Source organism: Heterocephalus glaber, unplaced genomic scaffold, assembly GCF_053883595.1.
Source record: "Heterocephalus glaber isolate CG9 unplaced genomic scaffold, H.glaber_assembly_v1.0 deba00001537, whole genome shotgun sequence".
NCBI classification, from domain to species: Eukaryota; Metazoa; Chordata; class Mammalia; order Rodentia; family Bathyergidae; genus Heterocephalus; species Heterocephalus glaber.
This window is the reverse complement of record NW_028258332.1, coordinates 6,552,187-6,579,701: the sequence shown is the minus strand read 5'-3', so window position 1 is coordinate 6,579,701 and position 27,515 is coordinate 6,552,187. Positions and strand designations below refer to the sequence as shown.

The following is a 27,515-nucleotide window of genomic DNA, read 5'->3' as shown; positions in this document are numbered from 1 at the left end:
TGAAAGGATACTCCCCCCATGGCTTCAGACTCCCCTCCCACCTCACCCCTACAGTGCTTCGTCACCCCAGTGGCACCAGTGGGGCCTAAGCCTCTGGGGATGTGGAAGAGCTAAATGCTAACACCCATGCACTGGCAAGGCTGCAGGTGATAAAATCATGTCAGCCACACTGTGTCTGTGGGGAGATGGGTCAGAGGCATTTGGAAAGTGAGAGAGAAGCCACACTGCAAGGGAAAGGGGGCAATAGCTTGACCTGTACGTGAGTGGAAATTCTGCAGAACAAATGAAAGGAAGAGGCCCCCCCTCTTGATTATCACTGCTTGGTCACTGTGTCAGGTTCTCAGATGACTCAACAATAGTCGCATTCACTCAAGGGGTATCTGTAACTGCCTGTGGGCCGACTGCCAGCAGGTGATGCCAGGTACCCGGCTGAGGAGCGGAAGACCATGTTCCGGTGTCCAGGCTGCTGTCCTGGCATGTCACCCACGAGCTCCTGCTTGATCTTTGCTGTCCCTGTCATCTGACTGAAATTGATTACTGAAGGGGCCTTCAGGCATTTGGAGAGGAGGAGGGCCTTTGCTTCAAAGGAAATAACCGCTGGGCTTCTCCAGTGAGCATGGTTGTGGGGCTGAGTTCTCTGCTACTGGGCGGTGGGGGTCGACTTAGGCACCGGGTTCTCCAGAGAACCCCAGGGTGCTGGGTGTGCCCCACGCCATTGGGTGCACCCCACGCCATTGGGTGCCATGGCCACGGCCTCATGGCAGGGAGGGGTTGAAACCCATTACAGGTATAAAGTATCTCTAGATCTCAAGGGCCTTTTATGAAAATGTAGAATGTCTCATTAATAATTTTACAGGGATTACTTATCAGAATATCATAAATCCTAGTATTCCGGTTCTTCGTTGGGTTAAATAAATCTATTATTGAAATTAATTCGTCCCTTCCCCTCACCCTCCTGAGATGTGGCCACCAGAAAAACTGTTACTTCTGTGACTTGCACTGTGTCTGCACTGGATGCTGCTGGTCTATGCTGACCCACTCAGCCCCGCTCTGGCTCTGACGCAGGAGGGATGTGGGGGTCTCACCAGGCCCTGTGGCTCATCACTGTGCCCTGTGAGACACTGGGCGTCCATCCCAGCAGCTGTGCAGCCAGACTCTGTTTCGATGTTTTCATGGAAGCACATTTCGGCTTTTATTTCTCGCCAAGGAACATATTTTTCTCTTCCGAAGTTTGCTGAGTCGCTGTTTTGTTCTAGACTCCAGACCCATTTTCCAGCAGGTGGAGGTGGGAGGCACAAACCTCAGTGTTTTGTGGATCATCTCTTGTGCCTGGGATGCTTTAGGGAGATTTCTTTTTCAGTTTATGCCCCAGTCTCTAGATAAGTGTTGTATAGATATTTCTTCCCTGGTAGTCACATTGAAATTTGAGTTTACACTGTTTGTGACACTGTGCAAACTTTACCTTCATAAACTATTTCCATTGACAAATTTGGCTTTCCCCTTTGGTCATTTTCTTTGGCTCAGATGGTTGAGGTTGAAGTCACTACCTCTGTCATTAGCATAATTCACTTTCACCAGTGCATTTCTACTCACCCTCAGATTTGCCTCTATCTTCCATGGCTTCATCGGTGACCAGCAAACACCAGGATTAGGAATTGTCTAGACAGGAGCAGTCTGCTCTGGTCACCAGCAAGCAGCAAGCCCTGTGCTTACCCGAGGGCTGATCTGGGTGGGTGCGTTGTAAGGTCTTCGTTTCTTTGGGCTATTGTCCTTTTTTTTTTTAATCCCCAGAATTACTGACTTTTGAGTGAGCACACAACTTGCACATCCAGAGTTATTTGAATTTGGCTTTCTCATTGCTGTCTCGTTTTTGAAGCAGTGTGTGGGGAAACAGACATGTCGCACTGTGTGTTTGCCTGAGATTCCCGAGTAGGCGTTGCACCGGGAGAAGACAAGGCCTGCCGCAGCAGGTGCTGCTTGTACCGGGGCCCAGAGGGGTGGCAGGTGGCCGCGTCTGGACCAGAGTGCTCACTTCCTTCCCCTTAACCCACACCCGAAAGCTGGCTCAGTGTTAGGACTTCCCCCAGAGCCTGTGGGATACAGGGGGAAGCAAATAATCCAGTTGAAACCTCTCCTCCTGCCTTGTGCTGCTTCCTGGCCTTGGCTGATTAATTAGTGTGTTCTTTGAAGATTGCTCTTATCTCTTACCTCATCGATAGTCACCAAAGTGAAAAAAATCATGTCCCAGCTGAGCGTGCAGTTCGCAGGAAATAGCTATCCGTCTACTCTCCGAAGACATGCACGAGGTTCATCCTTGCCAGCTCACTGCGATGTGCAGCTGGGACCCTGTGTGATGGGATGTTTGTTATCAAACAAGAATACTGGGCACCCATTTAACCTGAATGTCACTTAAAGGATGAAGACTACTGAATGAGATATAGTAATACTCAATACTCAAATATTATTCAGGGTTTATGTGGAATTTAAATCTAATGGGCATTGTGTGCTTAATCTAGCAATCCTAGGACATAAGCATGCTTGCTTACTGTTCTGCTAAGATGAGACACACATGCCATTTGGCATAATAATGGCCGGAAGTTTCATGTAATAGCCATCATCAGTACTTTCAAATGACAACTATCCCGTCAGCTCAGTCCCACTTAGGAGTCTTGCGGTGGCTAGGCAAAGTGGCGCCCACCTGTGATCTCAACACTCTGGGAGGCTGAAGCAGGGGGATCATGAGGTTGAGCCCAGCATGAGCAACTTAGGGGCTTAGTGTGAATAATAATAATTAGTAATAATAATACAAATTTTTAAAAATAGGACTGAGACATAGCTCAGGGTAAAGACACTGGATTCAGTTCCTAGTACACAGAAAAAAATGTTAAGAAACTTTTATTTATTTCTGACATTTTTTTTCTTGCAAATGACTTTGATTAGAGTACTGAATTTAAGATATATAGAGGACATGTATAGGTTTTTTATCTATGGACATTTTTCAGACTTACTATTTGATCAGATGAAAGCAATTACAATGATTTTATTGACATTTTTATGACACTTTAGGTTACAATCCTTCCATATTGGAAAAATACAGGTTTCTTGCTTCCTCTTCATACTGACCAATGTAGCTCTCGCTGAAGCTCATGAGAAAGACGTCACAGCAGATATTGGAGTAATAATGATGTTCTCAGTGTAGGCCAGATTTTCTCCCTCTTCCTTTGCTCCTGCCCTTCTCTCCTCCCTTCCTTTCTTCCTTCCTTCCCTCTTCCCTTCCTTCCTTCTTCCCTTCCCTTTCTTCTTTCCTCTCTCTTTTGCTCACTCTTTTCCAGCACATATTTATGAAGCTCCCAAACTGCAGCCACAGTAGTAGCCACTATACAAAGTTGACCCCCACCCCTGTGGAGCTCAAGATGGAAGGAGAAGCCACGGAACAAATCAATTAAACCTGGATCTGTGATAAGTGTTGTAAAAACAAAAACAACAACACAATACAGAGCCACAAAGGATAATCCTGCCTTCTCATATCAAATAGCTATTTGTTTTGAGAGAAGGTCTGTTTTGTAAAATGGGCTCTGTTTTTCTGCAACTGAATGCAAATGACACTGCCAGTTGTCACCTTGGGCAGAGGAACTGCATGTACCAGGTTAGGACAACCAAGTTTCCTAGTGCTGCACACAAGTTCTGAAGGCTGGTGGCCCGAGCACAAAGAGGCAGAGGTGAGGGCGGAGCCAGATGTCCCAGGGTCCAGGTCCAGCAAGGTCCATGATGACACCATTGTACAGTGACCTTAGACTGGGATGGAGCATGAGGGATGGAGGCAGGAGAGCCGAGTCCTCAGATGTGTACCTAAAGCTGACGCTAGGTGCAGGGAGAACAGAGTGTTTGTCTGGGGAAAGGGAGGTAAGGAAGGTGATCTAAAGTCAAGTAGTGGAGGTGAGGGGTGGCAAGGAGCAGCTGGATGTGGACCAGGTGAGCCCGGTGAGGAGGGGGAGGGTCCCGCAGGCGGGTCAGTGCCTGGTGCGGCATTGGGGTTAATGGAGCCATCATCCTTGAAACCAGGCTGTAGGAGGTGACGAGATAGTAGTGACCAGGAGAGTAGGACATTGTGGTTCTCAGACCTCTGAGGCTCAACTACAGGTGCAGGGCCAAAATTTATAGTGACATTCCAGCCAGAAAGACAGACATCACAGTTGTTAGTATTCCATGGGTCACCATAGGAGACAAGACTGTGACTGAGGGTAGGTGAGCACAGAAACGGGAAACAGGAAGTGAGTGCAGAAACAGGCAACAGGAAGTTAGCACAGAAACAGGAAACAGGAAGTGACTCTGGCAATGGCTGAGGGAAGAGGGTAATTCAGAGGGGACTCTGCAAGTGACTAGACACCCACAGGTGAGGGAAGAACAGGGAAGACTGAACCCATACCGTGCACCTACCTCAGAAGTGCTAAGCCCCATAGTTTTGTTAGACCCCACAGCTGGAAAATCAGATGCAAGATGAGCACTGTAAGTTTTTGATCAGTGATGACTAATTCAAGTCAAATTATTAAAAATCTTTGAAAACTGACATCTTTTCAATTACCTAAGACTGAAAAGCACATGGTATTCACATTTAGTCTATCATTAATTTGGACAGATTCCTGAGAGTGATCACCAAAAAACGAAGCAAAACTAAACTAAACTAATATGCATCAAGGAATCTTTGTTAAGCAGTTGAGTAGAGTTTAGTTCTGGAACCCGTGTTTCCAGTGTCACGCCAAGCTGGTGGGAAAATGCCATGAGAGTCACAAAGCAAGGCTCTCCAGCTGGCCCCTGTCTGCATTTACTGCCCTGATTCTATGGCTGTCCCTTTTTCTTTCCTCTTTGTCTTCCTCCCTCTGTCTTTCTCTGTCCTTCTCTTTTTCTCCGTACCCAAGCCCTCTCTTTTCTTATTCTCTCTGTTGCTCTGTCTCCCGCACTCACACAATCTCTTCCCTCCAATTCAGAAACTATCTTTTTAGTCTTCCTAACACACAGCAAATGTTAGTATACTCTTGAACTTTTTCAAAAGCAATACATTTAACCAGCTACCTTGAAATAAAACAAAGCCATTGTTTACTAATGCTGTATACTATGCAGCCACTTCATAATCAGTAAACGTTCATGGAAGATGTTTCAGATATACATGTCAAGTAAATTCAGATGTGTACGTGTATGCATATATATTTTTCCTTTAAATGTAAATATCTTCAGTCTCTAAGGTCTTGGCCAGAGATAGAAATATGTAAGGTATTTTCTGTCCAAAGGCTTTTCAAGCCAGAAGTTCTGGATTTTACCCTCATTCACTGTTTACAAATCAGGAATTCTGCTGTTTCAAAACTCAGGATCATGGTGCATTTTATTTTTTGTATATTCAGGATGACTTCCGGCATGGGTGATGGATCTTGAGTGCTGGATTCCCGGCTCGGGATTTGCAGGCTGGTAGCAGTGGGGATTACACTGCAGGACACCAGGGAGTGACACGTGGGCTTTGAGTATGTGCACCCCAGATAAAGGTGCTTGCCACAGTGCATCCCTCACTGGGGGTCGAAAGGACCCTGCTCTGTGCCCCTTGTAGCCTGAGCAGGGAGCCTGTATGGTTCCAGCTCCCTCACCCCCAGGCAGTGCCAGTAGCCAAGCTCATAAATAAGCACAGGTAAACACCGGTTAGCAGAAACCTGGTACCAGGAGAACTGGGTCAGGGAAGAAATGGAGCACAGAAAAGTACTAAGAAAGTGGCAATCCAGAAAAGCATTCCATAGAACAGGACCTAAAGAGAAGGAAGAAGGAGAGGAGAACAGAGGAGGAGGGGAGATAGAGAAGAATGTTCGTCCTTCCCAACAGGGGAAGGAGGAAGCCGCGCACCATTTGTTGCCCGGTGTATTTGCAGTTGTCTGTCGCTCTGTGTCTTCCTTACCCTGGCAGCCAAGTTCCCACCTCTGACACTGGGGACACAAGATTGTCCCTGAGGGTTTCTCTTTCCCTGGTGTGTGCTGCAGAAAGCCTGCTACTTTGGCTCACAGCAACCTTCAATATGCACCCTGTTCCTTGTCATGCAACTGGAAGAGGCAAAGAGTAAATGAGCAGTCCTCATCCTTGGCTAACTGTTAGCCTAACTGGAGAGCTTTAAACACCCAGTGCCTGAGCCCCACATCCAGAGTGGATGCTGGGACGGCTCTGGAGGTAGACTGCTTGTCTGCACTTTTGAAAGATGCTTGGATAAGCCTACCTGCTGTTCAGCCAGGGCTGTGTGTGCTGAGTGCTCTGTTTAGTTGGGAAGCAGCTGTGAAACTTGTTGGGCTCATTCTCTTCCAACCTTGTTGCCTTCACAGATTATGGCACCATTAAGAAAGTACGCGCACCCCTGAATCAGACCTCAAGCAGCTGTTTGCTGGAAGAGATCGAGCTCTTCCCAGAGAGGAGGAGGGAGCCCATCCGGAGCCTGCAGATCCTGCACAGCCAGAGCGTCCTGTTTGTGGGTCTGCGGGAGCACGTGGCCAAGATCCCCCTGAAGAGGTGCCGGTTCTACCGCACTCGCAGGTAGGCTGGTGCATGCGGCAGTGTGTTAGACAGACCCGCCCCGAGGGAGGGCATGGGAGGAGGAGGCTTCCCACTTCCCTGTGGCCCAGTGACCCCAGTACCTTGATGTCTGTGGACCTCCTGCATCCCAGAATGCAGGGTTCTCAGACAAATGGATTAACCTAACCATGACAAGATGCCTGCAAGGTACCCATAGAGGGCGAGCCACATGGTCAGGGTGAAATGGACTGTTCACTGCGTTGTTGCGCTTAGTGAGGTGTGAATGTTTCCTGTCACTCTAGCATGTGCTTATATTTTGTTTGAATGGCAAGCGCACACACACACACACACACACACACACACACACACACACTGGACAGAGGATATTCTCACGTGTGTACTCCTAGGTCAAAGCTCTTCCTCTGATAACCCCGAGAGGAAGAACCAGTGAGGGTACCATGGCATCCTCTCTGGGCTCCACAGGCTGCTGCCCTGGGCACCTCCTTCTTTGGCTGCTGTCTCACTCGTGGGACTCTAGATCTTGCAGGTGGCCACAGGAGGACAGAGAGGACGTCCTATATTCACAGGGAACTAAGTGCTGCAGCTTCTCCCCTCCACCAGGCCAACCTTCTCATCTTCCATGTGACGTTGCTATTGACCGTGGAGCTCTTTGGATTTTAATGTGGAAAATGCACGCCCAGGTACCTAGGAAATAGAAAAGGGCTGTACATGTCAAAAACACAACCCGAGGCAGGGCATTTAGCTCAGTGGTTTCACTGCCTGCTTCGCAAGTGTAAGCTCCCAAATTTGATCCCGGTACCAAAAAAAAAAAAAAAAAAAAATGACCAGTATTTTCATGCTGCAAATTGCATGTGTACTCTTAGCCCTAACAAAAGATGCCCTTGGGGAAATCATAGTTTCAGGGTTCTTAGGGACCATTATTCTTATTCAGTTCCATTCCTCAAAGCAATACATAAGTGTAGATTTGTTGTAGAAAGGAAAAACCTACCACATACAGACCATTCTTTTTCTAAACAAGGTGCATGGGGGTGGTAGCTTAGAGACACAGAGGCCAAGATTCATGGTAGAGACCTATCCTTGCTATTTCTTGACCCTGTCTCCTAAAGTATTTTAGACCTCACATTCTTTCCTGACAATGTGAATTGGTATAAAATCAAATGAGATAAGTTATATGGTGTAAAATCAAAAGCTTTCTGCAGAGGAATATTCTTATGTAGCAGAAAGGTTTTATATGTAGCCATTATAATATTCTTTTCAAGACCATTCTAGAAAAGGAAATCTAACAAACAGCACCTCCTTTGGCATCAGAGGATTAAAGAATCCTGTCAGGATTCTCCCAGTGAATAATAATGCTTCAAGAACATTAGTAAAAGAGTGATATTTATGAACAACCATTTGCTGTATGTGTCCCCGGTGACTGTTGGAAATTTGTTGTGACTTGAGTTCCCTGCAGAACCTGCCTAGGGTGGGGATGACTCCCCCCCAGCTATTGATGGTTCCATGGGTGACAGGAGGGTCACTGTCCAGCTCGTGGGCCTGTCACACACTGGAAACAGCCAGAAGGCCACTGGTCTTCCAGCTGCAGCTCAATGACCTCCAGTCCTGGTGATGAATTTGGGGGCATGACACAGTGTAATGCACAGGAAGACGAAGGTCTGACGTCCACACAGGGGTCCGGAGGATGATTCTGCTGCCAGAACAGGAATGTGTGGCTTGCAAAGCACGAGGCCACTCACTCTTCCTTTTCAAATGGCTCTACTTTGTTGAGTCCTGGTTACAATAGTTCAGCTCTTGAAATATGCACCTCAGGGACCTAATTCCCATGTGAGGTCTCAAAGAGCATGGTGCTGCCCATCTCCCACAGCTGCTTTTCATGACAGGGGCATGAAAACCCACAGGGGCTGGAGCCAGCAGCCAGAGGCCAGGGAGGCATTCTTGGGTCTCCTGTTTTTTCCAAGGAGCGGAAGGCCACTGGTTCATCTTCGTCAGGCTCCTGGGAAGGAGAGTCTCACAGTTCTGTCTAGAGCTGGGTCTCCCTCCTGTTGACTTCACTCTCTCAGAGCAAGCGTTGATGAGTCCGCTGTGAACCCACAGACTGACTTCTGTGTGCCCCACTCTGAGTGGGCTGGCTTGAGTTTGGCCCCTAATATTCCATTTGAGAAGACAGTCAAAAGATGCTGACTCAGTATCCTGGGTTTTTCTAAAGTGTTTCTTCACTGTTGTCCTCTTATAGACAGACAAGGAAACCTCAGTTTACACACTAGAGAAAAGAAGCTATTTGTAGACACTCAGGTCTATGCGATGAGATATTTTTGTTAATTTGTTTTATGAATCAAGGAGAAGAATAGTGTCTTTTTTAAAAAACAAAAGTAATTTTAATTTTCTAAAAATATTCTAAAAGAGTACACTGAATACCAATAGAATAAGAGTTGGGTAACGGCTGCCTACTAATTTCTTTGTAAAGCCCTTTTCATAGTAGGATATTGGGAATTTTTGAGAGGTATTGCAGAGTCCATTTTATAAATAAATTCTTGAAGTATTTTAAAAGAAAAGTTGAGCTTGGCTCAATGATCAGTATCCTCAAATGTAAATATGACCCTTTGAAGGATCCCTTGATCCTTCCAAATCCTATTTACAGATTTCACTTTGTTGAGCGTCTGTTTTTCAAAGAGTGCACAGCAATGTCATTGCAACGTGTGTGAGTGATGGTGAGTCGTACGTCTCACGGATTTCTCTTATCTGTTTGGCACAGTGCTAGCTTTCATCACCATGCTCCTCAGTCATCACAGCCATCCTCGGGGTGAAGGAGGTGTCACCCGCATCCTGCAGGTCCCAAGGTGACAGCTCAGAGCTCTGCTGTTCTGCACAAGGTCACGTAGCTCTGCCGGGTGAGACCTTGGCCAGAGCCTGTCTGCCTGAGCCCCTGGTGAACGCCGAGTTTGTGGCTTGCTCTCTGCTTCTGGCATGCTGAGGGCATGGGCAGATTCCATGGGCGGAGCCTTTGAGCTCCTTAGGGTCAGGAAAGTGCGGACTCAGCTGCCCAAGGTTTTTCCCACTAACTTCTTTTTGATGCATGGGGTCAGGCAGAGCAAAGAAACATGAAGCAGCCTTCGTGTCTTGTTTCTCTGAAGGATTATAAGGTGCATCTCCACTTCTACCCATTTTTGGGGGGGTTCTGCTCCTGGGAGGCACTGACAAAGCCCCTCCTGCCCTGTCCACAGTTGGCATGCATTGTGATTCAAAACGTGCATTTTCCCTAGGAAGGTTATCTTACTGAACAGTATTTAAAAATTTGCATTTTACTTGAGTTTGATGGTAAAGTCTAGTAAAAAATACTTATTTTAATGTTGGCATTTTGGGGCACTTAACAAATAGCATGGGAAAATGATATGAAAGAAAGGCAGCTCCCAGGAGTGGATGCTTACCCCTGGGGCTGGGATGCAGAAGAAACGTTTACTCTCTGCCTGCTTCCTGCTTTATGCTAGGATTGACTGACCCACGCCTAAGTCTCATGAAATGTGATGATATTTAGCAGTGTTTGAGGACCCTAGAGTCTGGAGGGCCAAGCTCTGAGTTCAGTCTGAGGAAGGCCTGGAAGCCGAGAACCCTGAAGGCTAGCTCATGAGCACCGGGCTCACGGTGGGCCACTGAACTAGCAGTGTCTTAAAGGGGAAAAAGGTCACCATGGGAGGCACAGGGTGGAAAAGCCAGCACAGTTGGTGACTTAATTATCTCCTGCTGTAAATGCCAAGTCGTAACCTGCACTTGGAGAGAGATGGGCTCTTTGGAAGACCTCACCGACTTCCCATGTCATGGCTTTAGGAAGGGACTTAGCTCAGTGGTGCTGCTGCCTGCCTCACAAGCGCAAGGTCCTGAGTTTGATCCCCAGTACAAAAGAAAAAACAGCAGCAACAACAAAAGCAAAGGCCAGGCACAGAACTGAGGCTTCAGCAGTCCCATCTAGAAATGAGGCTGTTATTTCCCTTTGAGGAAATACGGCAACCTTCCGAGTACTATGAGGACTGCAGCTCTTCAAGAGTTGGAAAAGGACCCTTGGAGGAGAGAAGAGAGGGCTTGTGACATGGACTTTGTCATTTTTAAGGATGGTGCATTGATTAGATCAGTAACTCGGGGAGCTTTCTCTGCAAAGGGAAAGAAAATCCTCAAGGCTCACCGGGTAGAAGTCCTCTGCTGCCAGGGCTCAACTCTGTCCTGGAGTGTGACCACAGTGCAGGGGCCAGGCTGTGGGCAGAGCAAGGCTGACAAGTTCACAGGCAAGGAAACTGTGATCTGCTTTATATGCAGTCTGCTTCTTGCACAGGGAGCCAAGTGAAAGAAGAAAATGTGTCAGCTCCTACGTCCCCTGTCCCGTTCCATAAGCAACCGGTTGACCACACAACAGGGGAACCAGCGTGCTCAGCAGGCGAATCTGCACACTGCTGAGCAGTTTGAAAGCCTGCAGTTTCCTTTGTGGGGGTGGTTTGGGGCACCCCAGAAGCCAGAGATGACAAGAGTCTACCTCATGACAGTCCCTCAGGAACACGGGCGGTAGGGTGGGCAATGACCCCTTAGCAGCCTCTGTGTCCGCCCACGTCCAGGAGCTGGAGGGCTGTGGGGCTCTGCCGAAGCTCACTGTGCTCAGCTCCATGAAGCTTTGGCTTGTGGCCCTAGGAGCCCAGCTGACTGTGCCCCATGAACTGCAGTCACTGGCTCCTGAATTCTCAGTGCCATCTGCCTTTGGACTGGGTGAATTTCCATGACATATATGCCAATGCATGAACTAAATGTACTACCTAGCAGAGTACTTAGATTTACTCTCTATCCTGTGGACACGCATCCATTCTTTAGTTTTCATTTGACACCACAATTTATGAGAAGCGATAAGGCTATCAGGTTGTAGAGTTAAGACTTTGTGAATGAAGGGCTTATCTGAGCTAGAGAGAGAATGCACGAAGAATCATCATTCATACAGGGAAAGTCGGATTCCGTGTCCCACATGGCCAGGCAGCCCCAGCCCAGCTGGAGGAATGTGCAGCTGGAAGGCTGGGCGGGCTCTGTGCTCCCAGGTTCCTCCTGGCCTCATCGTGCTGACCCACTTAAGACAGGCTTGGCAGGGCCGGGGATTTAGCTCAGTGGTTCTGTCACCTGCCTTGCAAGTGCAAGGTCCTGAGTTCGATCCCCAGTACCAAAAAAAGAGACAGGCTTGGCAGATATTTGTGGAATTAACAAATGGACCCTGCTTCTATCTTCCACCCTTTTACATGTAACTTGAAAATAAGGCCTAAATTTCTGTGTAAAAGTAGAGCTCTCTTTACTGAAAAGTGTGGTGATATAAAGCAGTAGAAAAAATGGAAAATGTTTGAAACTTAGATATTCATTGTATTTCATTTTGCTTTCAGAGATAATTGGGCAGAAAAGAAAATCTAGGAACAGGAAACATGGTAGCCCATATATAAAATAGGAGGGTCACGTATTTTCTATTGTCCTTTATAAAATTCAAGGGAAAGATGTAATCATTAGGAAGGAGACATTGGCTCCATTGGCCTGAGTTGTGTCTTGTCACTCTTAATTCCTTAGTCTGTAATAGTGGCATTTAGTTAAAGGAGTTAACACTTCATTAAGGGAATTAGCATGGAAATTAGGTGACTGCAGGACATTTATTGTTTTGAAGGACAAAGCTTTAAAGGTGGGGTTAATATACTGGCATCTCTAATAATTAAATATTCTCTACAAAGAGCATCTGCCTACTAAGAAAATCACACAAAGTGTAGAAAGAACTTGCAGCATGCCCACATGGCCCTGGCAAGACAACTTGGACCATTCAGACAGGAATCACATAAACATCCAACAGGTCATCAATGTGGACTCATTTTAGAAAGTAAAATTCTCCCCTCAAATTGAATGTGTTGCTCTCCAGGGCTCAATGTCTTCAATTTTTGTCTACATTCGTTCTCGTTTAGCCACCAAAGACTGTATTTCCCCTGATGAATTCACTCGCAGTGTTTTTATTGAGCTGAACACATGCCAAACATGAAGCCAGGCCCTGCGCATGTGTGATGACAGATGAGGCATCCCCCACCCTGGCCTCATGGGGCAGGAGTTTAATAAGAAATGCTGTCATAAGTACAGCTGCCTGAATACCCACTGCGGAGCTAAGCCAGAGCACCTTGGATTTATCATTACAGTTTGATCCTGGGCCACAATGGCACCTGATCTCCCTACCCACCATTCCTGTCCAGAGATTTCTAAAGCTGAATCTGGATCAGATCTAGGATTCTATTCCCTGATTTACAATACTAAGGGAATGTATCAGCAGGCTATGACACATTCTCCGTGTATTATTTCAAAGCCATTAAATGATGAGTGTGAAAACATCTGTATGATAAAGCAGAAATTGAACAGTACAAGGCAACATTATGTGCAGACCATCATTGGAACTACTCAAAAATCAGGAGCAAGGAAAGACTGAAAGTGCCTGTACCAGATGCTAATTACAGGGTGAGGAGCCTACTCTCAGAGGGCTTCTAAGCTGGGCTTGGGCGAGAACACAGCGTCTTCCTGCTGTGTCAGAAGGTGATATTGCCAGGCCCTGGGCAGTGTGGGGAAAAACCCCCTGACATGTGCCAGAAGACAGAATAAGAACATGCATGCCTAGTAAATCAAGAAACACAAGGCATCCTACTACTTGTTTTGTTATAATCAGGGGCAGACATAGATTTTGGGGGTCTGAAGCATTTTACAATGTGTTGGGGGGTTCTCACTAAAGAAAAGAACATCAAGTTATAAACGCAAAATCTTTGGGAACAATTGATGGGCTTTAGAGGGGTTCATGAAGTGAAAACATTTAAGCTTCCTTGTTTCATGGTAAATCCACCTCTGGCAATGATATAAACATACATTTTGATCCTAGTAGACAATAAAAGCAAAGGAAATATTTGAAGACCATCACATACAGATGCATTGGCCTGCCTGTGCCTTCTGCAATGCCCAGCCCCCTCACCATACTTCTGGATTATGGGTGGGCTCTCTTCTTCTTTTGCCTATTATTTTAATATCAACATATTATTGTTGGAGTAGGGAATAAATTTCTAAGAGCAAGAAACTGTGCTAAAAATATTTCATACATCAAATCCACTCCTGTAGGCTCCTAGTTTTCCTGAGTGTTGCGTTAATCATCCAGTACATTAGGATTCTACATTCTGTTTATTTAAGACAGTTTATAGGGAGCCCCTCAATGACAATCTGCGTTCTACACAACAGTTGAATAAAGTTTGAAAATTGATGTAATTACCAGCATTTTATATTTTCATTGAGAAATGCAGCTTAAGAGCTCACGATGAAAATGTTTTATTATTTAATATCTACACCTCAGGCCTCTTGCTTTTGAGCTCCCAAATTTAAAGCTATGTAAACAACCATGGGAAAGCATGGCTGCAGCAGTTTTACAGGGTCCTATCCCTGAGTTATCTAACGTGGCAGCACCTGAGCTTCCCTTGAAGTTTTATTTGCTGCGTAGTCCAACAAAATGATGAACATTAAGGAAGTGATCATTCCGGTATGTCTGCAAAACAGAACACCTTGCATAGGGAAAGATCAGGAGCTTTGGAATTAGCAGAGGCATGTAAATTAAGCAGATTAATGTATCAGTCACTTCTCCATTGCCGTGACAAAGTACACAACGCTCAAAACTTGAGGAGGAGGAAAGGTTTACCTGGCTCACAGTTTTCAGAGTATTCAGTGCCAAGGCAAAAATGTCATGGCACAAAAGTGTGGTAGCAGAGAATTGGTCACCGCATGGCAGAAAGGAAGCAGAGAAAGAAGGGCAGAGCTGGGTACAAGAATACACCTTTCCAGGTCATGCTCCAGTGACCAGCTTCCAACCAGGCCCCACCTGCTACCATCCCACTGAGCTAATCCACTGATGAGTACAGCACCTCCTGCTCCAGGCACCTCCCAAGCACATGAAACTGGGGCGGGGGGGGGGGGGTTTGAATCTAACCTGTAACACTCAGGCTCCATGAAGTTCTTTCTAGGCATGTGGCCTATGTCAGTGTGCCACCAGAGACAAAGGATCAGAAACTGTGTAATAAATAGGTCAGCATATAATAAGAGTTCCATACAAGATGGTTCCTTTCCTCTTCTGCTCAACTTGTCTGTTTCTGAGCCGGTGGTGCCTGAGAGAGAGAGGTCCTTCTCAGTCTCTTTTATTCTGTCAAGGGTTGCATTTAAAACTTTCCTCTTTCCCAGATGTGAGTCATAATCAAACATAAAGTCTGAACTAAAACCTAAAGCAGAACAAAATCAAAACAAGACAGAAGACATTAAAGGAAAGAGAAGGCAAACTGCTCCTTTACTTGAGTTTACCCTCCTTGCCAGGTGAACTTCACATCACTCCTGGACCAAACTGATGGGAAGTTTACCTGGCACAGACTTGCTCCTCTGCCTGTGAACAGCTTGAAGTTGTCCCAGAAGTGCCGGGCCTGTCCACCTGGGTTCTGTTCCATGCATTAGATGCACAGTATCTCCGCTGCATAGAGTAGAGAATATAGAGCAGAAAGCCTGAGCTGTTCCCCAAGGAAGTGACCAGTGATTCTGTTTTCCACTTCTCAGACTCTTGGACATGGACTTTGCAGGTCATCGTTCATGGTGATTAATTCCCATCTCTGAGCTGTGAATTCATAGGTCCGGCATTGATACTCCTTGGGCTCCCCTTTGCCCTGTGTTTGATTCTTGAGTATAACACTGGCTGTAGCTCAGGTAGCCTTCCTTGGAGAACTGCATTCTAAGGCTGACTTGACCACTCGAGGAAGATATTATGTTTGTTTCAGAGAGAAGTGGATGATGATTGAAACCCATAGGGAGGCCAAGCTAAGCAGCTCAGAACTCGGTGCCTGAAGAAAGGGAGAAACGAAATATCCACAGTCTACAGGAAGGCAGAAACCTAAGAAGGTGCCCTTCACTAAATGTCAGAAAACAATTCCAGTTTGCTTATTTCAAATGTCCTCTGCTTTTTTTTAACTATTTTTTTTACATACCAGCTTCTCAAAATTATTCACTATGAAAATTATACCAATTTTTATGTTTATTTTTCCTGCTTTTCAAACATTTTAAAAACATGTATTAATTGTATTAATGGAATGGAGTGTGCTACATGAATTCACACATACTGATTGGATGGATCAAATCCAGATTCCTTTGATACTTCTCAACCTCTAGTGATCACTATTCATGTTCCTGGTGACTTTTTTTTTCCCATTAAGATTATTGGCACACTTTAGGTATACAATACAGTTACGTTCATCATTGGGATCTTGTACCTTTACATGATGTATCTTGGTTCTTATTTTTTCCCCATTCCCCTGCCCTCCCTTCACCCTCTCCACCCTTCCCCATTTGCAAAGACTTTGTTTCCATTATTTTCCTTTTCTCATATTTTTCTTTTCCCCTCTTTCCTTTCCCCTACCCCTCCCACTTCCCCTACTCCTTTAGACCTTTTCTTCCTATTACACAACATCAATTATACATTTTTTAAATTGCACTATCAAGATCTAGAAGAAATTACCATTTTTATAGAATTTAAAAGGATATAGAAAGCATATTACAAAAATCTGTTTTGAAATAAATTTGACAACTTTTAAGAAGCACTTTGCAAGACAAATTAATGAAACTAACTTTGGAGGAAATATAAACTTTGAATAGCACCTATTAAAGAAAGGATATTCCTAGCTTGAAAACCTACCTATATGACAACAACAGGCTCATATGCATTTTAACTGATAAATTACATCAATCATTTAAAGCAGAAAAAAGAAGGAACACTTCTCCCCTCATTTTAGGAAATCAACATTGTGCTAATACTAAAACTGGATAAAGATAATAGAAGAAAAAGTATGAACATAGGTAGAAATTTGTTTAACAAAACAAACTATTAGAAGTCAGATCTGGCAGGATGTAGAAACAGGTTTTATTATAGGGGTGGCAGTGTTGGTTCAGCATTGGAAGATCCACCCCCAAAAGTCATCATTTTAACAGAGGAAAGGAAATACCAAATGATCCTGTTACTAGTTGGAAAAAAAGTATCGGACTAAATTCTAAATTCTACAGCTGTTCATGGTAAAAGATCTCAGGAGACTAGAAGTAGAACAGAACCTTCTCAACAGATCAAAGACATGTACTCCATACTTCCAGCAAAAACACCTTATATGAACGGAGAAGATATAATGCTTTCTCCCTAAGGTGGGGAACAAGGGCAGGTATGCCTACTCTTCATCTGTCCATTAAACTTTGAAACCTAGGCCCCACCAAAACAGTCTGGCAATAAAATGACACAATTAGGATAGGATTGGCAAGGTAGAAGCAAAATCTTTACATGTAGATGAAATGATCATCTACAGAGAAAATACTAAGAAATCTCTAGGAGCCCCTAGAACTTGTATTTGAATTTAGCAGGATTAGAAAACGTAAGATATATATAAAAATTCAGGTCTATGTACACTTGCTATAAATGAAGAATTGGATATTGAAATTTAAAAGTTATGTAGGAGTACAGAGGACCTAGAAAAGTAAAAAGAAAAAGAAAACAAAACAGTGTTGGAAAACATTTACTACCTAATTTTAAGACTTCCTCTAAAGCTGCAGTAATCAAGGCAGTGTTGGTATAAAGAAAGACATATAGATCATTGGAATAAAACAGAGAATCTAGAAATAGAACCACACATATATGGTCCAGTGAGTTTTGAAAGATTATTTAGCATTAACATTTTATAGAACATAAACTCAATTCAAGAGCAGAGAAAAAGATAATGTTTTCAGCCAATGGCACTAGAACACCTGGTATCTGTATATAAAAATTAACCTCAATACTTTATTTCCATACATAAAAATAACTTGAAAGGATCTATGAACCTAAATATGAAAAACTAAAACCATAAAACTTTAAGAAGAAATTATAAAGGAAAATGTTCATGAATTTATGATAGGCAAGAATTTCCAAGGATATAAAAACCATGATGTATAAAAGAAAAGATTAATAAATGAGATTCCAACAAAATTTAGAACTTTAAATGACATCATTAAAATGAAGAGTAGTCCTTCAGCAGACCATATTTATAAGGCATATAACCTATGACCAGAATATATAAAGAACTCTTACAGCTCATTAATAGACAACCCAATTAAAAAGTAGACACAAGAAGATGATAAATAGCCAGTACAGCACAAGGAAAGGTGTGCAACTCTAGAATCAGAAAAATACTAATCAGTACAATAACAAGATTGAATTATACATTCATTAGGGAGATGAAGTTCAAAGTTTTAAAAGAACAAATGTCAGCTTAGGTGTAAACCAGTTAGAACTTTCTAATACTGCTAATGTGAATGTAAAATGATACAACCATTTTGGAAAACAATATAGAAATTTCTTGTATTACTGTTAAGAACCAACAGTCTTGTTCTTAAGTTTTTACTTGAGAGGAATGAAAACACATGTTCACAATAGATTTGTACATACAAGTTGAGTATCTCTTATCTGAAATTCTTAGGACCAGAGTGTTTCAGATTTTCGTTTGAAATCCACTTGATCTGCAAAGAGGATAACTACTCCTGCTTTTTTTGCGGGGGGGGGGGAGTTCCTCTCACATGGAGTATTGTTTTCCACCCTCTAACTTTCAGTCTATGAGTTTCCTTTTGAATTAAGTGTGTTTCTTCTATGCAGCATATTGTTGGATCTTGCTCTCCTGACCCATTCTGCCAGTCTATTTCTTTTGATTGGTGAGTTGAGACCATTAACATTGATGGTTATAACTCATACATATTGACTTATCATTGTCATGACTTTTTCTGTTTGTTCGATTCTCCCCCTTTACGTTTAATTTCTTGTCACACCTGACGGATTCATTCTGCTGGGCTTCCTGGGGTTGTTATCCTCATTGTCTTTTCCTATGATACTGTCTAAACATTTTTGGAGTGCTTGTTTGGTATTCATGAAGTTCCTAAGGTGCTCTTTGTCATGAAAGTATCTTATTTCTCCATCCATTTTGAAAGATAGTTTTGCAGGGTACATCAGTTTGGGTTGGAGGCTGTTTTCTTTTATGGCTTGAAATACATCACTCCAATCTCTTCTTGTTTTGAGGGTTTGCATTGAGAAGTCTGCTGTGATTCTGATGGGCTTTCCTTTGCATGTGATTTGTTTCTTTTTTCTCACTGCTTGTAGAACTTTGTTCTTCTGTTGGGTTTCTGGAATCTTAACAATTATATGCCTCTGTGTAGATTTTTTTTGATCAGGGCTATTTGAAGTCCTATATGCCTCACTTATCTGTATGTCAAGTTCTTATCCCCTGCTTGGGAAGTTTTCTGCCATCACTTCTGTGAACAGATTTTTTTTTGTATATTCTTTTATTGGTACGTTTTAGGTGTACAATATAATGACATTCATTGTTGGAGAAACGCACCTTTACATACTCTCTTGGTTCTTATTTTCCCCCTTCCCCTGCCCTCCCTTCAACCCCTCCATCCCTCCCTATTTACAAAGACTTTGTTTCCATTTTTTCATTTTCTTATATTCCATTCCCTTCTTTCCTTTCCCCTACCCTTCCCACATCCCCTCCCCTTTGCCCCTTTTCTTCCTATTTGTGAACAGATGTTTTATGTCATTTGCACTCTCTCCTGTTTCTTCATTGACTCCAGTCAGCCTGATGTTGTTCTTCTTTGCATCATCTAGCAGGTGCTGGATTGATTTCTCATGGTCCCTTACAATTTTAAAGCAATTTTTCTTTTCCTGGTCACTAATTGCAATCTTATCTTCTATATCTGAAATTCTGTCCTCACATTGGCTCATTCTGCTGTGTAGACTTTCAATGGAGTTTTTAATCTCCTTGAAATCTGTTTGCATCTGTTTTATGGATTCCATTTGTTTCTTATGTTGGGATTCCATCATGTTCCTCAGTGCCTCTCTAGATTTATTAATCATGTCTTGCATTATGAGCACAATCTCTGTTGTTATCTGAGAAATTATTTCTGGTTTTGTTTTTTGAAGATCCTCTTTTGTTGCCAGTTCAAAGAGTCCAGGTGTTTGAGTATGAGATTGTTCCATCTTGTTTCCCTTTGGGGTTGCTGTAGGTCATCTGGCAGTCTGGATTTGAGACTTGTTTACGTGTCTTCTCATTTCGACGGGGGGTGAGGGTGCTGCTGGTATCCACGTCGCTCACTTCCTCTGTGCTGGCAGGGGTGGTACAGTGGCCCGGAAGCCTCCTCTTGTGTGCTGGGAGTGGCTTACTTCCTCCGTCAACTTTTATTTTTTAACTTTCGCATGTGAGAGAGAACACGTGTCCTTGTCTTTCTGTTTCTGGCTTATTTCAATTAATATAATGTCTTTTAGTCTCAGTTATTTTGCTGCAAATAACAGGATTTCACTCTTTTTTGTTGTTGCTGAATACAAATCCCACTGTCTTTGTAAACAACATTTTCTTTATTCTTCCAATAATGGGCATTAAGTTGAGTTTTTATATTAGCTACTGTGAATAGTGCTGCAGTGAATATAGGCAAGCCCCTATGTCTTCAGGAAGCACATTTCATTTCCTTTGGATCTATATGCAAAAGTCAGATAGCTGGACGATACAGTAAATCTCTTTTTAATTGATATTTTTCAGGAAAATCTGAGAGTTACATCTGTCTATTCAGATTTTAACTAGAACTGTTTGTTGTATTATTGACATATCAATTATTTAAATTTAATGTTGAAATATGTGAAAATTTGTGACAAAATACCTGACATAAACAACTCAGGAGAAGAATGGTTTATCTTGGGAGATTTCAGTCCATTGGCACCATTGCTTTTATGCCTGTGGGGAGACAGAAGCATCATGGCGGAAGGGTATGGTGGAGAAAATCTGCTCACCTCATGGCAACCAGACAGACAGGAGAGAGAAAAGAACCTATACTAGCAGGCTTCTTCCTTCAACTGCTTTTTTCCATCCAGGCCTCTAAATTGTTAGACGAGACACCCCACTTTCAGAGCTGCTCTCCACTTTGAGTTTACTGCCCCACATGCTTGACAGGGCCATATGCAGGAAAGGACTGGACAAATTTCCTTGATGTTTCTCAACTAGTCAGTCAGAATTGACTATCACGGTCACTGATTGATATTTATTTAGTTCACTAAATTCATCTACAAATCATCGAATGTATAATGAATTATTGTGGAATGCATTAGCAATATACATAGAATGAGTAGAGACATTTATTTTTACTAGTATTTGTTCCTTTATTTATTTGGCATGCATCCTAGTTTAAGAATGCTATTGCAAATGTAACTGTGCCTCGGTTGTTCTTGGGAATTATAAATTGCATTTTGAGTTCCTTCATGGATACATCCTGTACCACAGCTAAATTTCATTAATTCAGCATTGTGTTCACCTTGTTACACCTCTTTTATTTATTTATTTATTTTTTGTACTGGGGATTGAGCTTGGCTCCTTGGGCTTGCGAGGCAGGTGGCAGAACCACTGAGCTAAATCCCCGGCCCTGTTACACTTCTTTTAAACCCTAAGGAAATCACAGCCTGGCCAAGGTGCTCTGGTTACCTCCTAATCATGCCACCTGGATGTCACCCCATGTGTCCCTCAGAGGGCCGTCATGACCAGCAACACTTTTCTCACTAAGCTGATCCCAGACCTGCATTCGAAGCCAGCCTAACTGTGCTCTCCTGGCAGCTCTCCTGGCCTCTGTTCTCCCGACTCCACGAACACCACTCACTGCTCCCTGCACGGTTGTCCTCCGGGGTGGTGGAATTAACTGACATGCACACATATGTTCTTTCTGCCTTGCTAGACTGCAAGTTCATTTGTGTTCTTCTTATGTCTTCAGCACATGACATTTTGCCTTCTACATGCAAGTAGTCAAAAATCATTATTAGTGGATCCAAATATGTAGTTTAAATACTTCACTTAATGGAATTCACTGGGTGTCTGCTTTATTTGCAGATTTAGTGGTTTTACTATCTGTTGTTTTCAAACACCCCAGAAATTCATATCCTCTAATAACTTATAATTATATGTAAGGAATAATTAAAATATCTGTATCTGTCCTTATCCCCCCAAAAATCTTTGTCTCGTTAATTGCATGATATATGACCCTCAAAACAGCTGTGGGAGATACATATTATCCCAGTTTTGCAGTAGAGAAAACCTAAGAACATACATGTTCCAGGTAGATTTACCACTTGAAGAATTTGTTGATGTCTTAGAAGACATTCCTGGAACTTTGTCCTATTCCTAGTAAGATGCCATGTTTACCCTCAACTCTTAAAAAAGTGCTTTCTGTAGGGTATGGTAACAATGGTGCTTAGGAAAAGAAACTCAGATCTTCTTAGGAATTAGGAAAAGATTGTTCCAAAACAAAAACATTGATTGACATTATAATGCTAGTAAAAAACAATAGTACAGTATTTGAAATGTGTTTTCTGCCCAGTACTTGGGATCCACTTCTCTATGTGCAGCACTTACTAGGAAACCCTATCTTTACTGGGGCCAGAGGCCTGTTTCTCTTATCAAGCTTCACACCTCAGCCTCTCCTATTCCTCTGTTCTCCTGACTCTCTAAGGCCTCCCCCACTCAGGTGCCTTCCTTCCCAGGCTGACCTCTGCTAGAGTGGCCTGGTTCTGTTAACCCCTGTCAAACGGACCATGCCTATTTCTCTCATTGATCCCAGCTTAAAACTCACCCCCTATCATTGCCTTTCCCCAGCCCCACCCATCTAGGTGTGGAGGTTCCCCAGGCTTCAAAGCCCCTTTGAGGTTTTCTTTTGGAACTGGCAGTTGATATTTATCAGTGCAATTGTTTAGTGTTCATTTCTCCACTGAGCAGCAGGTTCTTAAAGCGCAGAGACTATTCTGTTTGCCGTGGCACAGCCACACTTTTGTGTCTAGTTCAGTAAGGCACTCGTGTGTGCTGAGTGGGTGAGCAACTGAAACCTCATAGAGTCCTACAGTTATTGAATAGTTTCTGTCAGTATGGCTAAAATTCTTAATATCTGAAATAAGGAGAATAGAGACAGTCTGACGTTAAAAAGGCAGGTAAATGGCTGGATAGTTAGGTAATCGAGTAAGTATGGGCACTGTACTCATAAAGTGCTTGGTAAAACCCCAAATTTATTGAAACTAACATACAACATAATTACAAATTTTAAAGTATACAGGAAGAACTTAGATATATATTGATGTCAATGTTATGTTAAAAGGAAAGTAGAGGTTTAATCTAAGGAACTGCAAAGCCTTTTCATAAAACCACACTTCCAAATGGCCAACAGTATATGAGATGCTCAGCATCACTAATGATCGGGGAAATCCAAATCAAAACCACAGTGAGCTGTCAACTCCCCCAGTAAGAGTGGCTCCTATCACAATGACTGAAGATAACCAGTGTTAGTAAGGATATGGAGAAAAGGGGAGAGGTGGGAACGTAATCAGTACAACCATTGTAGAAAATAGTGTGGAGGCTCCTCAAAAATTAAAAATAGAAATACTATGTAATATGACAATCTCACTGTTGGGTTGTACATTCAAAGAACGTGAATTCAAAGAACATGTTTAAGGGGCTGGGGATTTAGCTCAGTGGTTCTGCTGCCTGCCTCACAAGCACAAAGACCGCACAAGGACCAGAGTTCGATCCCTGGTACCAAAAAAAAAAAAAAAAAAAAAAAGAAAGAACACATTCAAGAGGCATCTGCACCTCCATGTTTATTGTAGTACTATTCACAGTACCCAAGGAACGGAAATTACCTGTGTCTATCAACTGGTGAATGGATAAAAACAAAGGTGGAACAGTGGGACACTGTTGCACCATAAAAAGAATGAATTCCTGCTGTTGGTGGGAATGTGAGTGGAACTGGAAAGTATTCTGTTAAGTGAAATAAGCCAGGCACAGAGTGGCAAGAGCCACATGATCTCACTTACTGTAGAATCCAAAATGTTGAAGTCCTAGAATTGGAGAGTAGAATGGTAGTTACCAGAGGCATGGAAGAATAGTGAGGAAGAGGGACCGGGAAAGGTTGACCGTTGGATACTAAGTTACAGTTAGATAGAAACAAGAAGTTCTGATGTGCTAGATAACAGTGACAAAGTGTACGTTTCAAACAGCTGGAAGGCTGTGTGTGGTGGAACACACCCCTATTCCTGGCTACTTAGGAGGCTAGATTGGGAGGATCATGAGTTTAAGGCCATCCTGGGTAACTTAGCAAGACTCTGTCTCAAAATTTTAAAAATTTTTTTTAAAGGACTGGAGTTATAATTCAGTATGGATTCAATCCTCAGTACCACAAAAAAGCTAGCAGCAAGGAGCTTAAAAATTTTTTTCTGTAAACAAATGATAAATGTTGGAGGAGACAGTTATGTTTGGCTAGCGTTAGCTATTAACACATACCAAACATCACGTTACTCCCTCGATACACACAATTTCCATGTCTTTATGCAGCAGTTAAAAATAAATTCAGATTACATTTTAAAATAATAATCTTCTAGAATTTAAGGCCTACTTGTAAATATATTTCACTCTAAATCATACGCTCAGTAAATGTTATTTTCAAAATTAAACCTATGGGATTCTGACCAACTTCCTGAAGTCAGAAACTTTTAGATACCAGGACAGCATATACATGAGAACACTATAAGGTTCTGAACAAATTAAGGGGAATTTTTGTTAACTATTGCAAAATTATAATTGGATATCTTTATAGTGCACTTATGATGCTATGATATATGTATAGAGTGGGGAATGAATCAAGATAAATTTTTTATTAAAAATATTCCTCACATAAAGAAAGACCTTTTCAAAGTGGGATAAAGAAAGGCCATGTTCATGATGGCCACATTCATCAGAATCCCATGGTTTTCCATATGGCCAATTTAAAAGGCCCAACTTCCAAAAATAATATCTTGTGATGATTGGCCTTTCTTAAAGTATAATTTACATTAGAGGGAGTGATCAGCAAAATTTTGCCCATGATGTGAGGTATTTTGTATGAGCAAATTGTATTTATTGATGGGGTTTTATGGAAGAGGCATTTGTGTTTGGTTAGAGATTGTAATGTTTAAGGGGTAAGTGGAATGTTAAGGGCATGCAGAACCATCAGTATTATAGGAAGAAGGAGCTGTTACTGCAGGCAGAGTTTCATTTAGAACAGCTTAACATCATTTCCTCTAACACAGTGGCTTTGTTTCAGGTCCCTGGGGCTGTGCAGGGGGAGCCCCAGACCAAAATGGGGGGGTGATCTGTGGAATGTTCCCTTTTTGGAATTTTAATTTTTCCTAGTGGTCATGTTGCTTTAATCAGAAACATAAAAAGGAACACGGGCTTTTGAATGATTCCCTAAGTAACTTCACAGTGTACGCCATTAGTGTGAAAACGAGGCCATGCACAGAGCGAACCCAAGGTGGGACGCACGTGGTCCTTCTTTCTGTAGGCAGTCATTCTCTGGCGTCACCCAGGACACCTCCCTGATGTGTCAGTACCAGGACAGGCTGAGGTCCAATCTCACTGTCACAGTCAGGAGTGGTCAAAGCTGGAAACGCACCTGAGGCCCCCTCCATCAGGTGAGCCTTCGGCTGGGTATTTTCCAGCAAAAAAAACCACCCACACATACAAAGCTGATAGTCAGGGAGGATTCTCTAGCCCAGTCATTGCAAAACTTTTAGAGACCAGTGCCCACACTGCAGCCCAAAACCCACCTACTTATGGAAAAGTGCCAACACTGCAATTAAACCTGAATACTGAGGTTTTATTTTAGAAATAACAACTCATATCTTAGCATCTTTTGTCTTAAAAGGAAAACAAATAACACATGTACCATAGATTTGCTACCACTGCTCTGGCCTTTCCCATGTTTTATCGATTTCAGAATGTATACTTCTCAGAGTCTTACACATTCATTGGTTAGGATAGTTTATTTTCACGTCACATATCACTGCAAAAAAGATGTTATTAAATCACTTAGGTATTTTAAAACTGGGAAATTGTGATTATATTTTATAAATAGAAAAACAGATCAAATTCTATTCAGTGGAACTGGCCCCTGAAATTAATTTTTCTTTAAATTATTTAAATTATGTCTCCAAGTTAAAAATACTAGAGAATCTTAAAAGCTGATCTTCATGCTCTCTTTTATAAACTTGTATGTGAAGCAAATGGTATCTGAAACTAAGAGAAAAAGGAAGAAACCATCCTTATATCCTTTGTAGTCCTGACACCGTGAGTGTACTTGTGTCGGTGGGAGTTTGAGAATTTTATATTTTAAAATAAGTACGTATGTGGTTTGTTTGCATTGAGGAAGAAAAGAAGGCTACTAAAATAGATTTCAAATGGATCCCAAATAGGAAATAGGAAGTGGCACAATAGAAAATGCTAAGGGAACTTCTCTATAATTCTTAAGTGTGGGAGATCCTTCTAAACATAGCACACAAAATCTAGATGCTGTGAAAGAAAACATTTGCAAGCTTTAATGCACAGAATTTTATACAGTAGTATCCCAAGGAAAAAGATTTGATGACAGAGAGCACATTACTCAAACAGGACTAAATTTTAGTACAAAAATTGCCCCTTTCAGTGGCCGTGTGAAAAGCCAAAGACCCGTGAAGAAAAGCAAATGGGAACTGGATAGGGAGTGAAGGATCCACAGCAAGAAAGACACATGACAGAGAAGTGCACCCCACGTGGTGCCCCTTCCACCCTCATTCGAAGCTCCAGGAAACGAAAACCACCACTAGGAGATTCTCTTCTCTCTTCTACCACAAAGGGGCACATTTTAAAAACTTGACGGTGTTCGGTGTGGAACAGAGTGAGTTAAGAGAAGCACGTCCACCGTGATGCTTAGTGGAGAATTATTCATACCTGAATCATGACGCATCGGTTCCTCTGGCAGGATTCTATCATGTATTACACCTGTACCAAATGAGCATTGCTGCCTTGCTCTCAAAGGAGAAATTTAAATAAGTGTTGTTTCATGCAGAAAATGGAGACTGTATAACTAATAAATGGAATAAGGAAGAGCCATTTTTACTGATGAGAATAGTGTGATGAAATTTAATTAGATGTAAAGAGCAGAACATAATGCAGTATATATATAAGCACACTTGTGCATATTGTTTATAATGATATATTATCTGTGATATGTCATACAATCACCTATGAACAATAATAAAAATTTATACACGGCCGGGGATTTAGCTCAGTGGTTCTACCGCCTGCGTCACAAGTGCAAGGACCTGAGTTTGACCCCCAGTAACAACAACAACAACAACAAAATATACATTGTGTGTGTGGATATGTGCATATAGAGAGACATGCACCTTGTATGTGTAGGGAGAAATAACTGAAGAATATTTAGGTCTGCGTGGACAGTACTACTGCTGGAGAAGAAGGACTCTCCCCTTGCCTTTTATAACTTTCCTCTTTGAAATCTGATCAGCAAACACTGGATGTACATATCAGAGTTCAGAAGTTCTCCTGGCATCAGATGACTTAAAATATCTTTGCACCCAACCTAGCTCTACTACTGGAAAATAGCCTTTTTAACCATTTCTGTTCGAATTTCTTTAGGTAGTTAATAAATAGTAACAATAGGACAATTTAATAAATGATAGTCTTAAACCACTCTCTTTTGATTTATGTATTCGTTAGAGGTGTAAGGGAGATATAGATCCCACTACAGTTTCCTCATCTCAAGATGAGAATAAACTCCGGATTTAACCAAAGTGCTGTATTTATAAGTTTGTCGTGGGGATTACAGGACCTGATACAGGTTGAGTTCTTGGAACCGTGCTTTATATGTGGTGAACCTATTAATGTGTTAAATGTGACTTTTATATTATTAATATTAACAACTTATTTATACTGCTTTCCCATCCCCCTGCATGGTAGTTGGGCTGATTCCAGGCTTCCTCCTGGTGATCTGGTAACTCTCTAATGTTT

At 42.5% G+C, this 27,515-nt stretch overlaps 1 protein-coding gene across 7 annotated transcripts in view; it reads left to right on the top strand.

The window, feature by feature from the left end:
- Positions 1–27,515, top strand: part of Sema5a (semaphorin 5A) — a 483,148-nt gene that overhangs the window by 368,695 nt on the left and 86,938 nt on the right. For all 7 annotated transcript variants that reach the window (XM_087189197.1, XM_004845176.4, XM_021258604.2 and 4 more), the window contains one exon: positions 6,351–6,558. In XM_087189197.1, the coding sequence (XP_087045323.1) occupies positions 6,351–6,558 (208 nt within the window). The remainder of the gene's footprint in view (positions 1–6,350; positions 6,559–27,515) is intronic.